This window comes from Cicer arietinum, chromosome 7, assembly GCF_000331145.2.
Source record: "Cicer arietinum cultivar CDC Frontier isolate Library 1 chromosome 7, Cicar.CDCFrontier_v2.0, whole genome shotgun sequence".
Lineage (NCBI taxonomy): Eukaryota > Viridiplantae > Streptophyta > Magnoliopsida > Fabales > Fabaceae > Cicer > Cicer arietinum.
Window position 1 is genome coordinate 2,777,241 of NC_021166.2, and position 27,524 is coordinate 2,804,764.

The 27,524-nt window shown below is 28.2% G+C and overlaps 2 protein-coding genes and 1 long non-coding RNA gene across 9 annotated transcripts; 1 reads left to right on the forward strand and 2 right to left on the reverse strand.

The window, feature by feature from the left end:
* Nucleotides 1-10,484: 10,484 nt before the first annotated feature.
* Nucleotides 10,485-14,431, reverse strand: LOC101514185 (probable serine/threonine-protein kinase PIX13). 2 transcript variants are annotated; one of them, XM_004507859.4, is made up of 6 exons: nt 14,292-14,431; nt 12,663-13,099; nt 12,406-12,541; nt 12,148-12,290; nt 11,859-11,982; nt 10,485-10,997 (listed from the first exon to the last, which is right to left on the reverse strand). In XM_004507859.4, exons 1-6 carry the CDS (start codon nt 14,365-14,367, stop codon nt 10,708-10,710), a joined length of 1,206 nt encoding a protein of 401 aa, XP_004507916.1. In that variant the 5' UTR covers nt 14,368-14,431; the 3' UTR covers nt 10,485-10,707. The 2 variants fall into 2 exon arrangements, with proteins under 2 accessions (XP_004507916.1, XP_004507915.1); XM_004507858.4 differs by lacking the exon at nt 10,485-10,997 and adding an exon at nt 11,015-11,775.
* Nucleotides 10,726-13,923, forward strand: LOC140918878 (uncharacterized). The gene is made up of 2 exons (XR_012161291.1): nt 10,726-10,863; nt 13,489-13,923. It is a non-coding gene; the product is annotated as an uncharacterized lncRNA (long non-coding RNA).
* Nucleotides 14,432-18,581: 4,150 nt separating the features above from the next.
* Nucleotides 18,582-24,918, reverse strand: LOC101514722 (uncharacterized). Of its 6 annotated transcripts, none has more exons than XM_004507861.4 (9): nt 24,761-24,918; nt 24,611-24,671; nt 23,291-23,376; nt 22,858-22,925; nt 21,410-21,482; nt 20,195-20,307; nt 20,010-20,114; nt 19,422-19,521; nt 18,582-19,011 (listed from the first exon to the last, which is right to left on the reverse strand). In XM_004507861.4, exons 3-9 carry the CDS (start codon nt 23,372-23,374, stop codon nt 18,835-18,837), a joined length of 720 nt encoding a protein of 239 aa, XP_004507918.1. In that variant the 5' UTR covers nt 23,375-23,376; nt 24,611-24,671; nt 24,761-24,918; the 3' UTR covers nt 18,582-18,834. The 6 variants fall into 6 exon arrangements, with proteins under 6 accessions (XP_004507918.1, XP_004507920.1, XP_073220143.1 ...); XM_004507863.4 differs by having other exon boundaries at nt 23,287-23,376; XM_073364042.1 differs by having other exon boundaries at nt 23,291-23,414.
* Nucleotides 24,919-27,524: the final 2,606 nt, after the last annotated feature.

Consider the following 27,524-nt stretch of genomic DNA (forward strand, 5'->3'; position numbering starts at 1 on the left):
TTATACTCACATAAATTAAAAACAAATACAAATAAATAAGAGAAAAGGTAATACTTTTATTAAAATATTCTTATTAATATTTGTGCATTTTTTTTATTATTAATATAAAGTAAAAAATATTAAATTAGAAGTGGTGCATATAGTATCAATTAGATGATACAATTGAAAAAAGGTAATTAATGTTATCTTATAAATTAAAAAAAAAAGTCATTTATTATATATTGATATTTTTTTTACAAATGGATCACTCATTGTGTACCGGAAAGAGTAATATATATGTTATAAAAATTATTGTGTAGTAAAATGATTTAATTTAATATACTTTCGGTGCAAATGTTTTTACAGTGATAATCAACCATAATCAATGAATCATAAAAACATTTAAATTTAACCATAATTGCTTCTAAACTCATACATGCAACGTGGTTGTAATTTTTTTTTTTGTTTTAGAAGAAATGGTAAATTCTATTAAAAATAACTAACACAACTGCGAGGTCCCAAGTTCGAACTTGGGACAAGACATTTAACCTAGTAATATTGATATTTGTCAATTGAACTCCGACTTAAGGTCTATGATTTATCAACAACATAATTATTTTTACACTAATGTCATAAAGAAATAGATAATAGAGGAGAGAGAAAATGAAAGGAGGTTAGGTTTCTAATAATCTTATTAGCAAAAGTGAGTAATACCAAAGATACAAATAATATTAGATATTGAAATGACTAAACTACCCTCAACATATATTATATTGTCTAAGATAGATCATATATATTATATCTATAAATTTTTAAGTGAATTTAAAATTATTTGATATATCATTAAGAAATGTATCAAGATTAATTACTTAAACTTTTTTGATTAAATTGTGTTAATTTTGATGTATTTCAATAACATATTTAATTATTTTAGATTTATGTAAAAATACATGATGTTCTATATGATATAAATTTTGAACCCAATAATGAGTTCTACAAAATATACATTCATTACAAGATTGTTGAATAGCATAACAATATCTAGATATTACACTCACATAATTTCTTCCTTAATCTTTCATCAATTATAAGCGTACATATCTCCAAGCCCTGTTTATTGTCCTTAAATATTTAAGGAAGAGATAAAGATCAAATTATACGAGTGTAAGTTAAATATTGTTATACCACTCAACGATCTTTTAAATTACTTGGTGTATTTGAAATATGAAAACTCAAATTAGACATGAAGCTAGGAAATAATAATCAATTGCTTTGAATTAAGGGTGTGTTTAGAAAATAAAGTTCACCTAGTAATTTAAAAGGGTACTTATAATTAGAGATTATTTTTTTTCTCCTATGGTATTTATAATGAAGGACAAAGTTAGTATTAATTATAAAGTACAATAAAAAAATATTTGTTTTAAATTGAAATGATTATTTATTTTGAGAGTAATTTTTTAATAAATGGATTACTCATTGGTGGAGAGTAATTATTAAGTCATGAAACACAAATAATTAGGTGTACATGTGCTTGAAGTATTGAATACTCGTGAATACGTATCTGAGAAATATTTGAAATATTTGAAATATTATCTCTTATTTTCAAAAAATATTTTATGAAATATTTTTTAGATATTTCATATATACACACAAATATGTATTATAAGAAAGACAAAGGGGATAAAAAAGTGGGACAAATTTGTGTGACATTAGCATGCATGATTTATTTTTTTTTGCTAGTATTGGAGTTTATGAATCAACAAAATTATCTATTGATGAAACAAATTTTGAAACCTGTGTTTTTATGGACGACTATTTCTTTACAAATATTTTGTGTGTACTATATGAATTTTACTTAAAATTTTTGTTAACCTTCTTAGACCGTATAGTATTTTAAATATGTAAAAAACATGTATATTAGTGTATTATACCGTATCACAACCACGTTAGGAGTACATATTTCATTTTTGTTCTTTTTTTACAAATTTAGGTATCATACTTTAGGGTTTACACTTACAGCATCAATAGCAGCGAATTTTCAGCCTGTGTCAGACGAATTAGACTATGATGCATCTCTGCATGTCTTTTTAACTTTAATATAATTATAAAACACTCACTTTTCACACACGTACAACAACAGCACCAACATTTGCTTTAGCTATGCATATGCTATTGCTGACTACTGCAGTTTTCCATTTTTGTTTTTTAATCCTTCAATCGATTTTGTCCCCTTCATATAGTACTTTTTTGTGTAAAAAGTATACTACAGTACATTTTTAAGAGAAACAAATACTATTAAAAAAATCAATTTTAAAAGTATGAAAAAATATTTTTATTTATTTATTTCTATCAATTTTTTTAAATTAATTCTTCTACTTTAAAATTTAATGATTTTGATTTCCTTCATAAATTTTGGTCTTTTTCATATTTTTTCAACTAAAAAATGTAAGTAATGATGTTGCATTATTAATATCCATAAAATTACAATAAAATAGTTAAATAAACTTTAATTTTAATTTAAAAAATATTTATTTTTATAATTAAATTAATAACATATAAATAATTAATATATCTAGATAATTCTATTTAATAAAACCGTTTTTTATATAATTTAAAAGATGTTAAATTATATATTATTTTTTAATTAAAAAGTATGAAAAAGAAATCAAAATTATCTAATTTTAAAATAAAAGGATCAATTTTATAAATTAATAAAAAAAACTATAACTAAATTAAATATTAATTAAAGTGAAAAGTGTACTCGAGTTTCAATCAATTTAATTTAACAAAATTATTAATTTAATATTTTAGATATTAACATTATTTAAAATGTCATGATAATTTATTACTATTTGACTCTTCCTGTTCCCGTGAGTGAAAAGTATATAAATAAAGAAATATAATAACACTTTACTAAAATATCAGGGCGAAATGGTGTTTTATGCTACGGGGATCAGAACCTCTTAAACTTTTTTGAGTTTTTTTATTTTATTTTTTATATACTACACATAATATATGGATAGATAAGTAATTAATACTAGTGCATTTTATAGTAAGATTTCACATGAGTTGAACTAATTTATAGTAATATAATAATAATAATAATAATAATAATAATAATAATAATAATAATAATAATAATAATAAGTTTTTAACTGTGTGTATGTTTGCGGCCAGCTCTGAGTAATTAAACTTTTAAACCTTTACATTATTTTATTGCAATGAAGTATTAGTATTAGAGTAAAAATCCAAATTAATCTATAACATTTTAGAAGTGAACTATTTTATTCTCTAAAAAAAAAAAATCTACATTATGATAATTTGCGTACAAAATGTTAGAGATAATCTTTATTCTTATTATTATTGATATTATTGTTATTATTATTATTACTATTTACATAAAGGTATTTTTTATCAACTTTTTGTATATTTTAAATAGTAATTTTTTGCAACTATAAATATAATAAAGACTAGATTCAATAATATATACAAAAGACATGTTTATATATATATAATATCTTAAATATAATTGGCCACCTCAAAAATCTAATCTTTGTCCCGTCTCTGCAAATTACTTTATATATATGATTTAGTTTGATTTATAAAAGAAAATATAACATCTGATTATAATAATTTTCACAAAACATAAAAGTGTTTCAATTATAAAATCAATTAATAATGGATGATTTAAAACTATTACTATAAAGCATTTCATTTTTTTTTCTTGAACGGTGTAATTATTATAGAACGATATTGAGTCTCACAAACCCACTTATTAATATTTCATTACATTTTATTATCTTTTAATAAAGAAAAAAAAAGTGAATGGCGATTGTTTCACCAAACAACTTTCAATTTTACATATCACATTAGAGAGTATGAATAGTACTCAGGATATACAGTATATTGTTTTTCGTTATTTTGTTCAATTGTTCATTCTCTAATTTGTTAGCTTTAGAGTATATTTGTTAAATATATAGTTTTTTAATGTTAATATTTTTATACACTAAATGAAAAAATGATGGCGCCCTCTAAAAAACAGGGCCCTCGCTCCTCCGTACAATCTAAAAGACCGTCCCTGATAGTACTATAGAATTGTTAAATAACACACTTTATTTTGTTATAGGCATGGAAATAAACCACTGTGGAGATGTTATAAAGACATTCAATAAATATAATTTTACATAATGTAATTTTTTTATTTTTTTATTTATAAAAGAAAAAAAATTAATTTTAACGGGTTTGTAATGTCTTTTAATTTATTTGTGGTTTTTATTTGAATTTGTTTGGAAATGACGTTACTAATAGAACAATGTTTGTTGTCCATCAATAGTGTATACACTTTAAAAAATGAAGAGATAAAAAAAATAAAGAGAATGAGGTGATAGAAATAATATGTTAATAATAAGATAAAAAAGAAATATTGAATAAATGTATAAAAATAAAATATGTAGGGAGATTATATATTATAGCATGTGTACCCCACCTTGAGTAGCTTTATCTCTCTCTCACACATTCTCATATACCTATATCTCTTTCAGCACCTCCCATCATCATTACCTCTCAACTTAATTCTTATAAGGTTTGCAACACTGTACTGCATTACAAAGAGCAAGGGAAGCAAGCAAATGGGTCTGGAATTCATGGAAGAATATCGGGCAACTATGCCAAAACAAGACATTCGTTCACCTAAAATAATTACTACTACTACTACTACTAATACTACCTTGACAGAAGAAATATCATCATCAGATCTAGAGGAGGAGAAAGAGCATAACTACTACAATACACCCCCCATATCACCATCGAGAACCCCCTTGGTTTGTCCACCAGCTCCAAAGAAACGTCAAGCAAGAAGATCAAGTACAATTATATCTCAAGGGAGGAGGTTCTTTCAAGTACCTGACGATCTAGCTTCTATATTTCTTCTCCACTCCAAACCTTCCACAACAACATCACACCATCTTGCTACCTAATTACATTCTACAATTCTTCATCAACACCCAACGCAACGGTATATAGTTATAATAAATTAAATTAAGTCTTTTTTTTTTTTTTTAGTTAATCAACCACTACCTCAGCCTCATATATGTTACTAGTATTAATTTCTTCTCTTATATTTCTACTATCTTTGTTGTTCGTCTTTTATTTTATTTTTTATTTTAATATCTCAAAGTTTATTGATTGTCTCTCTTTTTAAATATAAGCTAGCTAAACAATTTGTCCCTATATAGAAGTAGTTTAAGTCTAATTGCAAATCACTAAATATATATCTATGGATTAAATATGTTTTTAATTATAGTACTAACAAATATCGACCTTTAAAGTTTAGTTTATATGATAATTAAAAATATAATTTTTAGATCCTATAATATTATCATGACTTGTTAGTATATGGTGTTAAACATATATTTTTGAATGTTTTTTTAAGACATATTTATAATATCTTAAAAAGTTCTCCCACAATATAAATTCAAATTTTAATTTTTAGATCTATATATTTTCTTACTTTTATCTTGAATTTGTGACGTTTTAAAAATTCATGTTTAATTCATCTCAAGTTAAAAATTTCTAAATTATTGTGTAATGACTTTTTATAATGTTTGTAAAAATTATTAAAAAAAAGTTTTAAAATTGAAGGACAATTAAACATATCGTTTCAGAATGGACTAAAAGTTGTATTTTTATTTTACATTGACTAAACTTAAAATGTCGATATTTTATAGGTAGTAAAAACATATTTTACTTTATATTTATTAGAGTTAAATAACTTTTTAGCTCCTATAAAATTTCAAAATTTCGTTTTTAGTTTATGTAATTTGTTTTTACTATTCTTAGTCTGTACAAAATTATAATGCAAACTGTTTTTGTCTCTGTTAAAATGAAACATGTGCAATTGTTCTCAATTTGAATTTTTTGAATGATATTTTACAATTGTGTTTGTCCCTGTTACACAAAAATTTATAATTTTTTTATTTAAGATGAATTAAATATGATTTTTGGAATTGAAAATATGGACCTATAATTCAAATTTGAGATTATTTTATGGAGGAACTCTTTATAATGATACAAACATGTCAAAAAAAAGTCATTCAATATATATGTTAACGTTTCAACATAGACTAAAATTGATTGAAGGATAGTTTTGTAAAGATTAAAAATGTAATTTTTTTACATAATAAAATTTCAAAAATTTCTAGAAACTACAAATTTATTTAACTTTTTATTAAATTATAATAAAATACTATAATGTTGCAAAATAATTTTACATTCTCATTCAATGTAAAACCATAATTTTGTTATATTATACCACCACTTTCAAAATATTGTTAAACAATATTTGCTTATCATAACTTAAAGCATTAAATGTAATTCTCTTTGATACGCATTAATTCACTAAATATTATAGCTTGTCATAATGTATAATCTATTTTATTTCGTTAGACGTAATCTATTGTCATTTTTCGAGTTTTTTAAATATTAAAAAAATGATAAAATATATAATGATGATATAAATTAATTCAGAAGTTGTAAATTAATGGTACATGATCCATCACCATAACAATTATTTATTTAATTAGTTACTCTTACTTAATATTATATACTTATGTCTCGTTTGTTTAGTTAAGGAAATGTTATAAATAAGAGAAAGAAAATATTAATTTTATTAATTTATTTTATTAATACGAGACTAATGCATTTTCTTGATCATAGATGTAAAATAAAAAAATAATAACTTAAGAATTATTAATACAATATTATTATAGAGCACTAAAAAAATAATATTAAAAATAAAAAATGCACACTTTAATGTCACTGTTATTATGGCATTATGAAAGTGCCGTAAAGAATATTATCAAGTACTATCTCCTGAATAATGAATTCTTGATAAATATTTAGGAGGTAGTACACCCTTTTAATTTGATTGCTATAAGAAGTGTTAGGATCATGAGATCGTCCTCTATACAAAGAAGCTTTAATTAATTAGCTATGAAATTTGAGTAGGTTTATTAGCCATTTATGGAGTGGTGGATGGGTGATGATATAGTGTAAGTAACAGAAATCCATGGTGTACTTTTGTCCATTTAAGAAACTCCAACAAAGTGAAGTGAATGGGTCAGAGAACCTACAATAATAACTCCAAAAGGTTGTGCTTTGGCCTTTTTCTATATACCTTACCGGTTAGTTACCTCCTTTATAATAACCGTTTTTTTAATCTAACTTAGCCTTTCGTTCTTTGGAAAGAACAGAGGAACAAAAGGAAAATAATGTCCTATAGCAGCTACTTGGTATATTCACAAAACACAATATAATTTTACTTGTAGGTTTATTTATATATATGTTTTTTTTTAATTAATCATTATATTCCATATTAAAAATATATGTTAGAATATCTTATTTTTTAATCACATGATAAATAATTTTTAAAATCGCATCCGACAATCTATAATTTTTTTTAATAGAAAATCGCTTGCGACTATTTATAAACTTTAATTTTATGTTTATTTTTTAGTAGATGGTTGCATGTTAATATGCAACCTCCTATTAGAAGAAAAAAATTATCCTTCAAATAGTCACAAGACGGAGATGCGATTTCTTGAAAGTCCAAAAAAATTGGATATTTTAGTATATAAATTTTAATATAAGATATATTAATTAATTTAAAAAAAAGATATAATAATAAAAAAGGGAATTCAATTCTCTACATGTAATTATTCTATAATTTTGATTATATAATATGCAAATATAACTTGAATTAAAAAAAAATATTCCTAAGAAATTTAAATGCATTATTCTTATTATCGATCTCATAAAAAATATAAATATCCTTTCAAAGTTGGAAATTGTTCCCTTCCAAGTAAAAGAGTCATTTGAAAAAACAAATTTATGTTGATTGAATATATTTTAGAATATAATATATAGTTAAATAGTATAAAATTAAATTGGATTTACTTATATTTGAGAACAATAAAGAAGGTATTTTTTTGCTTTATAAATATTCTAATAAGGAGTAGTATATATACTTTCTTCTAAAATATATGTCACTATAACGAATTTGAATCTCCTCTTGTACTTCTATCTTGTGTAATCTCTCTTGCGTTATTGTAAGTTGTTGATTAGGCTCTGTTTAGTAAAATATAATAGATTGAAGATATAACTAACTAATAGCTAATAAACTTATGACTCTTTTGTTTTTGTACAAACTTATGACCTTTTAATTATTAATCTTTTTGTTACTATACGTCCTTGAACTATTTCTGATATAACGAAATACCAATTCAATTTAGAAATTTTAGGACATGCTTGGTCGTTAGTTATTATTAGAGCTCATTTATTTTCTAACAACATTTTCAATTTTTATTTTATATGTGAGTGGTTGAAAAGACACTTGGTTGCATTTTCTTTTTTAAGTGTGATAGAAAGAAGATAAAAGTTAAATAATGCATTTCTAATATATCACTCAAATAATGTCTTTTTTTCTTCTTCTTAGTTTCAAATATATTCAATCTACTTTAAATTGTTTTCAAAAATTGTCATAATTCATTCTCTAATATATTTTATCAAATAAAAATGGAACACATAAATTAACCAAAGTAAATGTGCCCTAAATTTTTTGCTTTTAATAAAAAAAAGTTTTATTTTAATTAAACATATATGTTTCAATGCTTGTAAAAAGAAACATTTGATTTATTTTAGAAACATAATTTTTTTCCGCATTATAAGTTTTAGAAACATAATTGAGTAACATCTTAAGAAATTTTACCAAACTTTTGTACTTGATTTGTTTTAAGGAAGCCAATGTAATGAACTTTAGGCTCTCCAATAGTTTCGCAGAGTATCACCATAAGTTAAAGGACTAACTATGAGATTAATCTATTATTCGATCGAATATTAAAATCGCTACTTAAAATTATTTGCATCTTTTTAACAGTGCGTGTTATACGGAGATCTAACTATGACATTTGCATAAAAGTCAGGACCACTTAACTAATTGAACTACGCTTATTGAGTTATACTTAATTTTTTTTTTACTCGTGCTTAAAAATCATTGTGATCAGAAATATAAGAATGATACTGAATTTCTGGATTATTTGGTTTGTCATGGGATATATGATCAACAACTTTTTTACTATCTGCTTGAAAGATGACATTCCCAAGACCAAAAAGTTATTATCCAATTAAGAGATTGCAATATTCCCTACGCTTCACATTTAGATAATCTATCCTTGCCATAACAAAGTAACCTCGGTGATATTGAACACGCATACCTATTCCTAAACAATATTGTTGTTGGGAAATTGCACCATTGACATTGCACTTAAGGGATCCAATTGGAAGAAGTTCCCAACAACAAAAAGATGAAGGTTGAGTCTTGTCCAACTTGTTAGCATTATTCCATGAATGTAAGAAGCCATTAGCTCTCCTTTGTCATTTCGGTGTTTTGATCTCACATAGCTTGTTGTTTCTCCTTTTTCCAAATACTTCGTACAATTATAGTCAACAAATTAGACATTTGATTGCCATCAAAATTAATCCAAATCTGCAACAACACATCATCAAGACCCTCAAGTGAGGATGTTAGTTGTTGAAAAATCGAACACGGCGATGATTGCTCTCAAGATCCAACACTTTCACTTCTATATCTTGATCACAACAAACACAAAATAGGGAAATGAATAGCTTTTTACTCAAATTAATTCTGAAGTCTCCTCATAAATGATTTGACTTTGGATGAGATAGTTAGACTCAATAATCCAAGTCAATCATCCACATTTTACAACTGCACGACTCTTCTCTTTCTTCTCTTCGACCATTCAAGATAAACTATCTTTTATTCATAATCTCCTTTTGCATATTTTTATTTATTTATTTTATCTAAATAAGTAATTTTTAAATATATTTGATTTTTATTTTTATTTTTTCTTGACATTTTTGTTTAAGTGTGTTAGAATAGTCCGGTTACAATCAATGTGTTTATTTTATCTCAAGTTTACCAATGTTGATAAAACTGTTGTTTTATTCAATAACAATGATAAGATATCTATCTCTCAATTTTAAGAAATAACAATTTATTTTCTTAAATTACGTTAAAAAATAAGGTGAAAAAATGACAATCAAATTAGTTATTTGTTGAAAACATCTTTTAAAAATATCAATCAAATTAATAAAAAAGTTATTTTTTTTAGTTTAAAAGTCTAGGATTGAGATTTGAATTTGAAATCACACTCAACTATATATTACATTAAAGATTTAAATTTTAACTTAAATATATATTACATTAAAATAAGAAAAAAAATATATGGATTATCAACAACAAAAATAAGTTTACATTGATATTCAATAAAAAAAAAATATAATATGTGTAATCATTTTTATAATACAAATGTTAAATAGGAGCACATAGTAAGATAATTGGTTCACATTAAATTATCTGTATAAAATTCTCTCCATTCGTATTTATAAACACAAATGAGTTAAAGAAAGTGAAAGAATTTCATCTAATATTTATAAAAAACGAAATTATTAATATTTATGCAAAGTTATTAAACTCTTTTTATCTTACACAAAATCATTAAACTCTTAAAACAAACATAAAACCTTTAATTAAGGAACAGAATGTTTTTTCAAGAAGAAAAATGGCCAGTTTACTAAAATTCTTACTAATTCATTCATAAAAGCTTTCACAAGTAGCTTTTCTAACTCTGCATTTCTCGAGCGACGAAAATCTCAGAGGAACTCAACATGAAGCAAAATAGCCACCGTAAAGATAGGGCTACAAATCTGAAATCGCGGCACCACTCGCCACGGCGAGAACGACCAGACAACGCACCAAATCATCACCGGTTGACAGCAACATTGCACCACCGCACCGCGACTCTCAAGGTGCGTTGTTCTTATGACTGCCGTGTACACCGAAATTACTACTATTATCGTAAATTCATGTATGGAGTAACTTTTTTTGTTGCTATTTTGAAAGTCCTGATTGCAATTTGAACATTTGATCTCTATAATTAAACCTATTACACATTGATCATTATCATGAGAATCAGACTTTGAAATAATTACTCTACAGTATTTCATTTATCGTATATATACACAAAATTAAAGTGCAAAAAAACAAGTAATCAATCATAGATTGTTACATTACAAACTCCACGAACATATGAGGAAGAATCAATGAAAATTTGGACATGAATTAGGGATCTGTTGGATTATTAAACCCTAGGGACGACCTAGTTTTAGGGTGTTCATAAAGCTAATTGTCACAAATTCACCATTGAGCAGATTCCCTAAGGTCTCAGGCTTCACCCTAAATCCAGAAATGTTCACATGTACGTTTAACTATAAGCTCTTTCTAGTGTAGAAAATCTATCACCTGCAAAAGGATAGAGTGTTAATAATGGTATCACTAACCACCATCTAGCCTTCCATGTTGTTGAACTACCCTAGAAGTATTAGTCTTTTTAATGGTATCAGCTGGTTTTTCATTCGCTGCTTCAATCTGTTCCAATTTTTCAAGAACTTCCTTCATTGATGGCCTAACTTTGGGCTCTGTTTGGATGCATTTGAGAGCAAGTTGAGCTAGTTGTGATGCTAAGTTGGGTGGATACTTACCTTCCAACCTTGCATCCATGTTGCTTCTCAATTTCCCTCTGTTTAATAGGTTTGATTTGAGCCAATCACATAAGGAATTTGTCTGACGAAGGCGTGTTATATCGTTTATTGACTTACCCGTTAGTATCTCCAACAAAACAATCCCAAATCCATATACATCACTTTTCACATACAAATGACCTATTTGATTGATGTGGGACGATTAATTTACTGTCTCACAACATTTTCAAAACATGTTTAAGAAGAGGGAATTTGCGGTTTACCTGTGCGAATGTACTCTGGAGCAGCATAGCCGCATGTTCCCACTACCTGTGTTGATACATGAGTGTGATCATCAGAAGGAACAGATCTGGCCAAGCCAAAGTCTGATAACTTGGATGTGTATGCCTATTACAAAACAAAAGATTAGATATATTTTCTTCCATTACCATGAATTCTTCAATAGCATGCATCTTAAATATAGAAATGACTTCTGTCTTCTTTTATTTCTCAATATATGAGGAAAATGTGCTCATGGGGTACTCAATACCCAAAAGATGAAATGAAACTTACCTTGTCAAGTAGTATATTTGAGGGCTTAAAATCTCTGTATATAATTTTCTTCTCTAAGGAGTGCAGGAAATTTAGTCCCCTAGCTGCTCCTATCATCACTTTCAACCTTCTGTCCCATGAAAGTGGCCGAACATTTGAACCTCCTGCAGGCATAAAATAACAACAGGAAAGTACAGACACAAAGAAAGAGAGAAAAATGGTAGTTTTGTGGATGTCATAGTAAAGTATTCACTATTCAACAATGTTATCAGCACTTACTTCCAAACAGGTGGTTATCCAAGCTGCCACGGTGCATAAATTCATACACCAAAAATAGCTCGCCATCCTCACGCCCAAATCCCAACAGCTTTACAAGGTTGGGGTGAGAAAGCCTTCCTAAGAAATTCACCTCTGACTGTACCCAAAAGAAGAAGAAACATCAATATAAATAGAAGCCATCACATGCCAACAAAAAATGTGAATGTGATGATCTTCTAATTTTGAAAGTTTTACTCATGCTGTAGTTATGCCCATACCTGCCATTCTGCAACTCCTTGCCTGCTTTCAGAATTCAATTTCTTGATGGCAATAGTCAAACCCTCACCTCTTTTTGATCCCGAACTCTTCTTAATCAAACCCTTGAATACTCTACCGAACCCACCCTCTCCTAACACACTGTCAAGACGGAAATTTTTAGTGGCTTCCTTCAGTTCTGCCAAAGTAAAAACTTTCAAGTTTGCCGCATCCAAGATCTGCCCATAAGGGAACTCCTCATCATCTCTTACTCGAGAGGCCTGACTATTCTCAGAGCCCCAAAAGGATGTACTTGTATTATTGCCTGTTGAGTGATTATTACTACTACTAAATAGTCTGCTATTTCTTCCAGAGTTGCTGCTACGCCCAAGAGATGTGGAATTGCCATTCTGTATCAATCTCAAGTTGCTGAGACCAGCAGATAACCGAATACTTCTCCCTAGGACATTGCAACAGCAAGAGAAACACAGTTTGTCATGTGTTAGAAGAGCGAATTTGGTTCTCAAGAAAATAGATAAATAAATGCACACAAGAACAGACCATCGAATAACTGACTACTCCCTGGGACATTGCAACAGCAAGAGAAACACAGTTTTGCGACTTTTAAATTTTTTTATTTTTCAAAATTTTAAGAGTAAAAAAATTAAAAATTAAAATAATTTATTTATTTAAAAAAAAAAATTATCCCTATTTATTTTAAAAATAAATGTAAATTTCACGTGACCATAATTTTTTTCATCATCATTTACACATCACCAAATTGAGAAGAGGATCAAATGTAAACAAAAAAATACAGGGATCTAATTTTGTCTACATTTCCATCAACAGATTGGTTGTTGCAGTTTTTTTACTATGCAATTAGTACGGTTACAACACGATACAATGTTAAAATACTACAGTCAAATTACAAGTTTACCGCTGCGAGGAACTTCGCCTTCCACATCCCCAACCTTCCTAGTCGAAACCTAACATATGAATGGGTCAAATCTAAAGGTGAGACACTCTTGCTTCACTACACCCGAGCATCTGAATGCTTATAGTGAATGTGAGTCATACTCAAAATTACACAATAAATTATGTTAAGAGGTTGAAGTGCCAAACATGTTCAGGATGTACTAATATATAATGAACTGCTGCTAATAGCAAGGAGTGTCTTCTAAGTTTTAAATTACATGGTCAAAGAATTGAGGATTGATTCCCTGCTTTGATCCTCGATGTTTGAATTGTTAACAGGTGCTTATGCAAACAACTCATTTGGCTTTCTCTGTTTGACTCTCGAAATTATATTAAAAAATTGGCGAAATTGAAATGAAACTTTAAAAGTGAAAATCACAAAATTAACTGTATGTTTCTATATGACAAGTAAGGTCATGAAAAGTAGAAGGCCAGCAAGGCCAAAATATGTTCACTCGATACCTCCTCAAGTCAAGAATATGAGATATGCAACACATGATGAAGTTCTTTGAAATTGTAAAAAGATAAATTTTAAAACACATGTTCACTCAATACCTCCATAATTCATTTTTTGAAATTGTAAAAAGGAAAAAATTTCTTTCAAAACTTATGTTTCAAGATATTCATCAGTATAACCCTAAAAGAAAGGGCCAAGTGTTGTGGACACGATGGTTTACCTGATAGATTGTTGGTTTCAGAGGCAGGGGCGGGATTGTCGTCTGGTTGAAGACTCAAACAGTTACAGTTCCCCATGAAGTTGTTTGTTGTTCCTGTTCTTTCCTTAAACAATGCTATTGCTAGCAGCCCATGCTAGCAGAAAACTAAAGGGAGAAAAGCAATAGAGAAATATTGAAAGGCTTACCTGACGTGATTTTATATTATATAATTATATAATAATAATGACAGTGAAAAGAGTACCCACAAGGAAAAAATATACTTGTCACGTGTCTATTGAAGGGTGGAGAATGTGTGTGAATACGAAATTGTACGTGCTGGTGACAGGGAAGGTTCCTAGAACACACCCAAGTAAATGCAATTCTAATCATGTGGGATCGTTCACTTTTGGGTGTTCGCCAATATCATCTTGCTTCTTCCTTTGATTAGAATTAGTAAACACCACTTATCACTCTTATGTCTTACCAAACAAGTGCCCGTCTTTCATCTCTGTTTTTTGTTTTGTTTTGTTTTAAACAATGATACAAATGTAAAAATAAAATCTTATTTATTTTTTAATACATGTTTTTGCAAATTTTGTTTCCATTTTTTAGTATAGTTAGCTATTTGATTTACAATTATTATTTTTAATTGACAATCAAATGCTTCTACCATTATTAAATATAGAAAAATGCTTATAGTATTTTTGTTGCATTTAATAATTTCAATTATTTTCATTTTCTATAGAATGATTAAATATTTTTCAAATAATTTTGTTCATATTTTTATATTTCAGCTGTATCCATACAATACTATAATATAATATATGTAAGGTCAATTCGAAAAATGGGGCAGAAAGACACTGGTAAATCGTAACAATGTATGCTACTGACTTTGATTTATTTTGCGGATAAGAACAGCAAGTTCACAGAAAATGAATGGAAGAGTAATAATAATAATAATAATAATAATAATAATAATAATAATAATAATTATAATAATAATAATAATAAATGTATAGTGATAGTACTTTTGTCAAAAGAATCATACTTGAATTTTGATTTTTCAGACTTGGATATTTATATTAAAAAATAATAAAGTTATATAAATTTAGTTTTTTTTATCTTTCATCAATTAAATAAAAGTGAAATTATTTAATATATATTTTTTGGATTTTTATATAAAAATAAAAATAAAAACATCATTAATTACATATTAATTTTCTAAAATAATTAATTTATAGAACAAATATAAAATATTTAAAAGAAAGATCAAGTACGGATGAAGTACAATTTAAATTATTTGAGTTTTATTACATCACAGCTTACGACACTTTGGCATTGTCAAATATATGTGCCCAGTGTCGAGTGCCGACCTTAAAGTATATCTTTTATATAAATAAATAAATTGGATCACTCTTCTAGACAATCTAATTAAAATCATCCGCCATCAGCAATCAACAAAAGTCAGCAAAAACATAAATAAACAAAACCAAACAATAAATATCAACAAGTCCATGTAGGGACAAACTTTACAGTAATCTGTTTAGTATCTTAACCAATAAGTTTGAGTTTAAAATAAAGGGCATACTTAATAATAAATCTAACGTTCCAACTACATTATTACTCTAAAATAATCACTTATTATTTATAGTACTCTAAAATATTATTTAAAAAAAAATTAGAGAATTATATCAAAATCCAAGTAACAATCAGATAGGATATAATACATTATCTCAGTAAAAACATTATCAGAAAAATATTTAAAAATAAAATTATGGTGAAAAAAAAATAAAATCTATATTTAGGAAGATCAAATTTATTTCTATTGAAAATATCATAAATATGATAAGGAAAAATATCTAATGGCCATTAACAATTTGAAATTTCAAATTATCAATTATGTCTGCACATTGATTTTTTTCTCTACAAACATGAGATATAGTAAAACTCATTCTTTTAACTATCACAATACAATTAAGATATCTATTTCTAATAGACCAATGAACTAGGCTAAATTTGTTAACTGCAAGTCAGATTCAATCCATAGAAATCTTCACTCATTCGTGAATATGCTATTTCAATAGCAATCATAACTTCCATGAACTCAACATGTAGTGCAGTTGTAATACTCAAAGAAGCAGTAAATATATCCCTAAAATTACCTCCACAAACAAGGCATCCAAATGCAGCTCCATCAGTATTACATTTAATTTAATAGTCTTTAGGGACGTTAAATCACTTCTTTGATGGTAGGCCTTTTAGGAGGATAAACTCCAACTTTAAAGTACTTGAGAATTTGAACCAAACTACTATCTATTTGAAAGTGAAAAGTAAAGCTTAACCAAAACCAGAGCTTAGTCGTAAAAGAGCATGATACAAAAAGATAAGTGTTAGTTTTTATTTCATGTTACTTATAAAAATGAGTGTTATTTTTATATTAGTTTTATTTTTTTATTTTTTTATTTTTTATAAAAGATAACAAATGTTACTTAGTTGTTTGTTGGTAGGTGGAGTTTTACCGTTGACTTCTTTATCACTCTAACTTCTATATAATATCAATGTTAAATATATTTTAAATTTGTAAAATTATGATCCTTAGAGTTTACTCTATATCTCAATTTTATTATATTTTTGAATTTTTTACAAAAAAAATGGTGTTTATAATCCTTTAGGGCTACAAAAATAACTACTATAAATGCAAAATAGTGACTAAAATTGATAGTCTACGTAAAGACTAAAGTTAAAAGATCATAATTTTGAATTTCACTCTTCTAAAGTGAGAAGGTGTTAAAATGAGTAAATCAATAGTTATTATTATATTTAATTAGTCTTTTGGTCAATTAACTTTTTTTTTAATTTCATTTTGGTCATTTTATTAATTTATGCTCCGCTTTAGTCTCTCAACTTTGCTTTTGTCGACCACATTAGTCATTTTTGCTTTTGATGCGTTGATTGGGTTATACGACTCATCCATTAAAAAGTCAAAATTAAGATTTCTTCTTCTTCTTCTTTGGCAATGTAGCCCTAGTTTTGAAACATTTTCGCAAGAAATCTATAACAAAAAATTGTCAATGTTATTGCTCCAAGGAAGAACGAATCCAAATCAAAACACCAAAATCATAATTCACAGTTCTAAAGTCACAGTTGCATAAGACCTAAATCATAGTTCCGTTAAATCGTATATTGGTAGACCTTGGCAAAAATATTCATAACATAAACTATGTTGGTGGATTGAAATGAGATGATAATTTTGCTTTAGATACTTTGTACTATGTTGAATATGGCTAGAAGAAAAACAAGAAGATGTGTAAGAAGAAAATAAGGCAGAAGAAGGAGATATGAAGAAAAAAGAGAAATGGATTTGAAATTTTAATTTTGGCTTTTAAATGAGTGACTCACACAACTCAATGAGCACACCAAAATTGAGATTCATACAATCTACTTAGTAGATTTAACATTTTTTTGAATAAAACTAACGGAAATGACTAATATGACCGGCATAACCAAAGTTGAGGGACCAAAATGAAATGAAAATTAATTAAGAGACTATAATAAAAACCAAAAAAAAAAAAGATAATGGGCCAAAAGACTAATTAAATCTTATTATTATAATCACATATGAATACGATGGACCATGCATGTACTTATAATATCAATCATTCATTTGTATGTCAATTATTGATATTGGACCCATTTATTTAAAAAATGATTTTGACTTTATATTTTTAAAAATAATTGTTATGAAAATTTATTTAAAAATAGTAGAAGTTGTTTAGATTTATTTGTTATCAATTAAAAAAAATAACATTCAATAACTTAGATATTCATTATTAGTGATTTTAACAAGATAAAAATCATATTTTTTTTTTAAAAATGTATATTCCAATTTATAAAAAAATGTATATTTCAAAAATGATTTGAGGAAGAACTTCTCAAAATACTTAAAATAAGAGCGGCTATAATGCTAAGTTTGGGCTTAAAAAATGTTTTGCGAAGTACTGTAACTTTCATAGGTGAGGGTGTTCGCGTGGAGACTTTTATTTAATAAGTTCGCAAGTAGAGTTGCGTTAGATTCAAAAGAGAGATAATAGATGCAAATTGCAGTAGCTGCTGGCACGTGTTTTTCGAGTGCTCTTTTTCACATTCAATTTGGAGCACTGATTAGAAAGAAGAATATGAAGAAACAAAATCATTTTTGAAGGGGCTGTAGCATCAGATTAAAATGGCTTCTTGGTGTTGGTTTAATAATCATGTCGAATGTTTGTGATTGCAGAATATTGTTATGGTACTAGAATATTTACGTACACACTGTTGACTTTCAACTATCCATTACAATTCCTTTTTTTGAAGGAAAATATATTACAGTTCTTATACTATGAAGGTATGAACAAGTCCTTCAAAAAGAAAAATAAAAAACTGCATGACATAACGTCTATAAAACGTATATATCTTCATAGAAGGAAAATTTACATTATAGAAAAAGCTATGCTTTCAGTATATATATAAAAAAAAAAAGGCCATGCTTAAAGTAATTTAATTTACCCCATGAAATGTTAACTGCACCCTATGTGACACGGATTAGAAGAATAACCATGACAAATACACACGTCATCACAAACATCACAAGCCAGGTTAAGCAAGAAGTCTTTGAACTCTCCGAGTATATTGTGTTTGCTCGCACATTGGCACGACCTGTGCTTGCCAAGCTATGCTCAATGGCCTGCTCAGTAGAATCAAGTATCTGCAAGAAAGCCATCATTCATCATGTTAGTTAACACCCCATCACAAGATATTAACACACCTTCCTCCACAATCCCTCATGCCAAAATGAGAAAGATAGGCATATATCATATTACGAACAAACATCCCAAAGTGTCTCTTTTGTTAATATTTTTATAGACCAAATTGACTATTGAAAAACACATTCAAAGACTAAAAAACTAATTAACGGAGAATACAATTGAGAACCAAAAGACACATTCAGATATATTTTTATTATTTTGATATATATACAACGACTATTATGACACTGCCTCATACATTTAAGGATTAAAATGACTTTATTTGAGATACATCTTGAAATAATAATATCAACTGATACAACAGGTTAGCAGTTAGACAAGCAGGAGTTGATGAAAATGAGAATCAGACCTTTTCAGTATTTTTCACAGACTGGCTCATCATGAGACTACTCTCTTTGAGTTGTTTTGCCAACACCACCATCTCATCAGTCAAATCGTCTTGAAGCTTTCTGAGAAGTAAAAGTTTGAACAAAAACGTACAACAATGGAGAGAACGATGAAAGACAATTAATATGATTAAAAACAAAGCATTGAGAGAGCAAACACAAATGACAATAACAATTAATTATCTAATACGTTTTTGCATATAATTAATAGCAACTGTGACAGTATTGGTATCAAAAAAATAGTGATTCAGAAACATCCTGAAAACAAGTCAATGATGACTAAAATAAACTTCTGAATATAGCACCCTAGGAGTTCAACATATCCAGTAACATTTGGTAACTGGTTAGTTACCAACAATATATCCCAATGACTGACCTCAAAACATAGGCCCTATTTCTGAATACAAATATACTTTTGTTGTTTTAAGAAATTTACATAGGAAAGGTTTATGGGTTGTGGCGTTTCACTGAAACACTGCAATAGTACTGACTCACCATCACACAAACTTCAAGTGTAGATTATCTAAGAAAAAAAAAAACTTCGAGTGTACCTGTGTTTATCAATATGTGCATGTCCTGCAGCATCCAGTTTAACAGGTGATAAGTGATCAGTCTCAGCAGGCTCATGTGCTCTATCTTCAGTACTTGAAGCAGCTCTGTCCAATGAATCAGATGAGTAACAGTAAAACAGCCTACAAAATACAAGAAGCAGTGGAGAAGGTTAACAATAGCTTACACAGGCCTTCTTCGCAATCCAGAAGAAGGTGATATCGGCTTTTTTTCCTCAATTTCAGAAGGGTTTTCTTTAACATTGCTTTCAAAGTCCTTCTCAGATACTTGTATGTCAGACTGAAAATTTAAGTGGTTATATGACTATCACTAAGTGTGCCAATTTAGCCAAAACTAAAATGGAATATATGATAAGGAAACGATGGAGCAAATTTGACTGATTATGATGCATTCCAACCAAGTAGCAATAAATCAACCCATTCAATATTTTATACTTCTATACGTACTTTTCACATACTATAATTGATGTATTGTAATGTTCTGCATTGCACAACAAATCATTAAGGTTTGTTTTGTTGAATAGGTGGGCAAAAAAGATGGATTTGAAATGAATTTGTGACATGGTTATGAATCTTATGATCCATATTTGTAAGTCATTACAAACACACAAGCAAGAGAGCTGAGAAATAGAGAAAAAGAAAACAAATCTGCAAGGGCTTAGTGAAACAGAAAACAGAGATAATGCTCCTTCTAGGGACTTCTTCTTCAAAAATGGGTTTCCCATTTTACAACTATCCTAATGTCCGTTTCTACAATACCGACAATTCTGAATCCTATTCTACTGCCCTTTCCCCCAAATTCAAGCCAGACATCCTTGCTATCATCCCTTTAAACCATAACCTCCTAACAGTTTCAACTGTGCTAAATTCATTTAACTAATCTAATTGCGTTGCCTCAATTTTGTTTCCTTTCTTTTATTCTTCTCACATGTGACTAAGATGAGCATATTTATATTTCCAAGCAAATACCAAGTTAAGACAACTTTTTTTGGCTGAAAAGCACATGGATGGCTATAGATTTTTGTTTGTTTGTTACTACACACAACTTAGAGCAAGCAATGATAGGGGATACCATACCACAATCATGCTGTGCAAAAGTATTAGTTAAGCTATTTATTGATGAAAATTGTGTTTATACCACACGGTAGCTGCACTAATCTGTCTTTTTCTTTTAAAAAGAGGTATGAACAAATAAACTAAAACTATTTTATGATATCCCATAGAAATTTGAAATTTCAGATATTCAAATTCCATCCTTTGGTTAATGAAATTTCTCTTTATATTGGTGCAGAAAAAGAAACCTCCAATGTTTAGTCAGTTGCTCTAATGATCTCTTTGCATTTCAATATTTCTCCAAGATGCAATAGCTAACAAATACATACCACATGGTTAACCAATTTGGAAGCAATGGCTTCGATCTTCTCTGAATAATCATTCAACGTAGTCTTTGAGATCCTGCTTGATCAGATCATACACAAACATCAATGAATGCACATATTCAGCAGAGAAAAATATAGCAGGAATATAAAAGCTTTAGATCATGGATTGCTAATGATCTAAGAAGGTAGAAGGGGAAATAAACTGTCCAGTAAGTTTAAAGAATTAAAAATAAAGAGCAGTACAACTCATGTTCAATGTGAATCATATTTCCAGGAGAACTCGTTGTAAATACAGAAGTCCATAGATATACCACAGTCTGCAAGACCATTAAGTATGGTTTGAATATTAAGATTATTGTTGCGATAGGATTTCATTATGTTACGTTAGTTGTTCAGCTGAGCTTACACTAATTTCTCTACACTTGTTCTTGACTTACAATTTATTATATAGAATTATTGGATTAGGTTTTTATATTACAGCAGTTATTCAAAATACTATATTCCAATTATTGAAATCTTCTCTCTTTTTTCCTTTCCATCCAAACCCTAAAATTTCACAACTATCAATTCTTAACATTTAAATGTTTAAACCCAAACAATGTTCATAGAGAAAGAAAATCTTATCCTATTTGACAGTGCCAGATCTTGAACACAAAAATTAGGGTAGTCTGCCATTTGATGTTATCATAATGTTGACCATAATGAATGTGTACTTTCTTGTGAAGTACTTTTACTCGACAGAACATTCAAAACTTTAGCGGTGGTCATGGCATCAGAGACTACTGAAGATATGTCATTGGGCCAATATCTCTATGTTTTGAGCGTGAAGGGGGTATGTTGAGATCCATGATATTTCCTCTGCATTGGTCTATGGTTCAAATGTCCAATCCCTGAGTGTGAGAGAGAGTGTATAGACTATAGAGTAACACGCCGACTACTGATATAGCCTACGTAATGCTTATAAGGCTTAACGGGTCCAATCTTGGAAAAGATGAAAGCTCTTGGGAAGAATCGGACATTGGAGATGGTGAAAATGTCAAAAGGAAAGACTAAGTGATATACAGATTGGTTTTTTACAATAAAAAACAGGTGTAAACTTGAGAGACGCAAAGCTTTATCGGTTGCCAAAGGCTTTACTCAAAACTATGACATTGACTACTTAAAGACATTTTACAAAGCCTACGCTGATAAGTTTTTCCACCCCTTGTGGAAAATTTGGACTGGCCTCTACAACAACTAGATGTGAAGAATAGATTTACAAATGGAGATTTGGAGGAAGTTTATCTGGATGCACCCCCAGACTTGAATTAAAGTTTGACTTGAAAATATGCAAGTTGAAGAAGTCCTTGTACAAATGGATACCAATCATCAAGAGCTCTGTAGTCTCCCTTATAATGGCTTGATATTTATGTACATGATTACATGAGATTGTAAATAAAGACACATGCTACCTTGGCAAGCCTTCTGGTGTCTTCTCTTCGGCCAATTGTTCCAGTTGTTCACGCAAAGTAGCAACATACTGCAGAGTCAACAAATTAGTAAGCTTTTATTGTCAAGAGTTAAACAAATGATTAAATCAATAGAACATTATTTCAACAAAATTAGCAAAAAATATTATAGCTAATTGAGATCAACATAAACCAAAAAACGGCAACTTGTTCATATAAAGCTCCTGCCATAATGGGATCCAAAAAAAGGACCGGGTCTATTTTGGATCTATTGCAGGCAACCTTGCCTATTTGCAAAAGGTCAATTTCATAACTCAAACCTGCGACATCCTAACCACACAGCAGAAACTTCAACAGTTGTGCCAAGATTCCTCTTCTGACATAACACTGATCACTCTAAAATAAATAGTGAGGGCTTATTTTCAGACTTACGTACATGTACAAGTTTTGCCTGGTTTTGCTGTTGAGGAGCAGCTGCAATTAATCTCTTCAAGTTTACTTCTATTTTACTAATTCCCATTCCTGCAATGTTCGGCAATTTTATAAATAATTCATAAATCCTACATAACCAAGGAAAGAGATAAAAATTAAATATCAGGCTTTAAAATATTAATCTCATATTTAACAGTAAAACTTACCTAGTAAACCTACCAAATTTTTTAACACAATGAAATATCAAAATTAAAATGGAATTACTTCAACATGTTTAAAAGTGAAGAATTAATATGTGCTTAAAAGCATGGACAAAGCTATCCATACATTTTATACAGTTGTAAACTACACTTTTTCAAGGATGCAGAATATAGGAAAGTTACATGCTTCACTATATACGTTACTAGTTATATCCACATCAAACGTGAAGACCGAACATATTCACCCAAAAGAAAAGTAATTACCTTACATATACTTATATACAACTACAGAATATCACAGAACAACTCCATCATCAAATCAAACTATAACAAACTGAACTCGTTAATCCCAATTAAAACAGCAACATTTTATACCATCTCAAACATTTTAAGATCAACAACAAGACTAAAATCAAGCTAGAGGTCTCACGCACCACAAAGAAGAGAGATTCCCAAAATTCATAGGTTTACCAAAGCTCAAGTTAACACAAGCACCTTTAGTGACATATGCAAGTTTCAATTTTTATTCAACAAACTCCAAAATTTTCTCCACTGATAGATAGTTATCCTAACTCAAACTAATCGAGAAGTAGCACTGAATTCATGGAACACGGTGATAAGCTCAAAATTTTCTTCAGCAATAAATATATAACAATATCAAGTATCCAAACTAAACACACAAAAGCCATACTGGAAGTAGTTCAATTATAACTTTAGAGTTACTACATGCATAAAATCATTACCCACATTCTCAAATTTTATAGCAAAAACCAGTGCTGATAATTCACCAAATACCAGTCCTTTTCAGTGAAAATTAACAGTAAAAGAAACAATGTAGCCATGGATGTAAAATTCAAATGAGAAAATATATATCATATTTAATAAACCCCGTTGATAAACTAAGAAGGTTTGGGAAACATTGCTCAAAATTTTGTTAATTTATAGGAAGAAGAATGTTAGATAGGGAGAAATTTCTAGGTCACTAACTACATCAAATAAGAAAATTAATATTAATATTTTTCTTTAACACAATGTAACAACAGAACAGGTAGAAGAGCCGTGGAAATCAAACAATAATCAAATGAAAAAGTTGGCATAAAATGAAAACAAAACGAATCAACAACCTGTGTTTTCAATATCGTAGCTATTGCGTTCAATCGGTGAATCGCGGTGGGGAGTGGTTATCTGCTGCAACAAAATTCGCTCGTAAGGGGCGGTTATCGCGCTGTATTCGCATCCGAGAAAAAAATTTAAAGAAGAAGAAGACATAATACCTGGACGACTTTCTCGCTGTCTCTGCCGGCCGACGACCAACTCCGCCTCTGTTTTCCGGGCAGTTGAGTTCTACGAGCCGCTGCTGATTGGATTGGGCTTAGTGAATGGTGATTCTCTTCAAAGTTAAGTGAATTGGGCTTGGGATTACCATTTTATTAAAAAAAAAAACAATATTTGATAACTTCAAATTTGTCAATATATTAAAAATAAATTTTAAAATGTTTTTATATAGGAAAATTTAATTTTTTTGAAATAAAAAAGTATTTTAGAAATTTTAAATTCTTCGAAACGATTGTGTATTTTTAAAATTTGAATACTTCACATTATCTTTGTTTAAGAGAGAAAACTAAAAAGTTGAAAATAGAGTTCTCATACATACTAGTCAACTTTCATTTCTATTAGAAAACTTAAATATTTTTGTTTATAAAAATATAAATTTAAAAATTTTCAAAAATACTATTTTAGAAAACTTAAAGTTTAAACCCGAGATACAAATTGAATTTGGTGGAGTTAGATATTCTTTTATTTTGTTTTTTATAAAAAAAGTAAAAAAAAAATGTAAAATGGATTTAGATAAAATGTGAAAGTATGGATATGAATTATAATTAAAGAGAAATGGACAAAAATTATTTTCTAAATTAGAATCTAGAGCATAACTAAAGGGAGCTTCATCCTTTCATCATCTTTCCTCTTTTCTCGATAAATACAATAAAAATTGTAAAATGTTATGTGATTATTTAAAATAATTCAACATTTGATAGGTGAAAATAATAAAATTATATATAAAATAGTTAAATAAAATAAAAAATTAAAATAAAAAATGTCCACTAAAATTTGATATATTTTTGTTGCAAACCAAATATTTATCATGTATAATTACAAAAATTAATATCTAAAAGCAATTAAGATTCATTTAAAGATTAATCTTATTCAATATTTATTTTTTTATAGATATTAACAATGGATTAAACCGCTTATAAAAAAAATTAGGGATTGAACTCACACCAAACTGTTAAAGTACTCAAATATTTATCACATGTGTTATACTATTTAGGTAAATTTGATTTTTTCTTTTTAAATATCTAAGTAGTCTCTCAACTTGTTTTTATTGTTGATTTTTATCTTTTAACTCTAAAAAAAATCTAATTGGTCCCTTAACTCTGGTTAGGTAACGCGATTTAGTTTTTTTTTCTTTTAATTATTTCTTAGTCTAACGGCTTTAAACGTTGACTTGTTATTTGAGTTATATAAATTCCTTCTCACTTTTTTTCCAACTAATTTTTTTCATCTCCAATCAATTTAAGGTTCTCAAAATGTATCATTGTTTATGTAAAATTAATGAATATAGTGAACAAGTTAAATTTGTCTTCTTTCTTGCGAAGTTGAAAATTTTAATTCAAATAATAGATTTTATATTTAATTCATCATCAAATTCAACCAAAATGAAAAGAAAAAAAAAGGAAACAACTAATTGTACATAAGTTTAATGTTGTTGAACAAATTCATAAAATTGATGAGTAAGTCCACAAAATTGTTGAACAAAATTAGCATATATGTAATCAAAATCAAAACATTGTTGCACATGAAATGAAATGTGACTAAAAAATTGCATTAAATTGATGAAATTTGAAAGATTCGTAGTTTAGTTAGTTTAGTAACATTATTAATGTATTATGTGTTTGATGTAATGTTGAGATTTAGTTAAATGTAATAAGACATTTTTTATTTATAAGTTGATATAAGAAGAAAATGATATTGAAGTCTATTGTGTTGGTGTATGTTCAATTTGATAAATAAAAATGTTTATTGTTATTTTCGGTTTAATCCTTTAAATTTTTACTTCAAGTTTAACTTAGTTCCTTAACTATTTAAAATAAGACAAAAGTAAAAATAAAAAAAAATTATATATTTATAGATACTTAATATTTAAACATATATATAGATATTTAAAAGAATAGGTAAATGATAGGAAAAAGTTGTATCAAATTATAAAAATTAGACTAATATTAACAGCAATTTTAACTCTTCAATTATACTCCAATTATGACCTCTTAGTCCCTCAATCCAACTTTGACCAAATTGTGCTGATGTGGAAGTTCGTTAACATGTGTCTAATTGTCATTAGGCGAAGTTGTCAATTACATATTTAAATTAAAAACAAAAAGCATAAAAGTGGTTAAACTATTATTTGCAATAGACCCTAACAATTTCCTTTTAACCCATTTTTCCAAAATAAAAAACAAACAAAACAACCAATTGTTTAACCTCTCGGCAAAACTGACTCCCACATTTCTCTTGTGAGTGTTTCTTTGCCTCCACTTCTCGCCACACCAGAATGCGAAAACACACTTTTAACCACCACTCACCTTCTTGTTAGAATGAAATTCATGCACAAACATGGTAGACTTCAACACATATTTCGTAAAGACCAAAATTGTGGAAGGGTCAAGAGTGGTAACAATGACGTTAGAGATGCAAATAGTCATCTTGTAGCGTCCACGACAAGAGTATTTAACAAGATACTTGGACTTTTCAAGCGGCGAAGGAGCTGAATTAGTAGCAGATTTTTGGAAACGGAGAAAAATGCTAGTTCGTAGTCGGTGAACTAGCCTACAAACTACATATTTTATAACAAGGAAGCTAACAAATTCAATTCAAACGAGATCATCATTTTTTTTAATAAATACTAACATTAATAATAATTTTATATACGTTGTTTTAATTTATATATATATATATATATATATATATATATATATATAT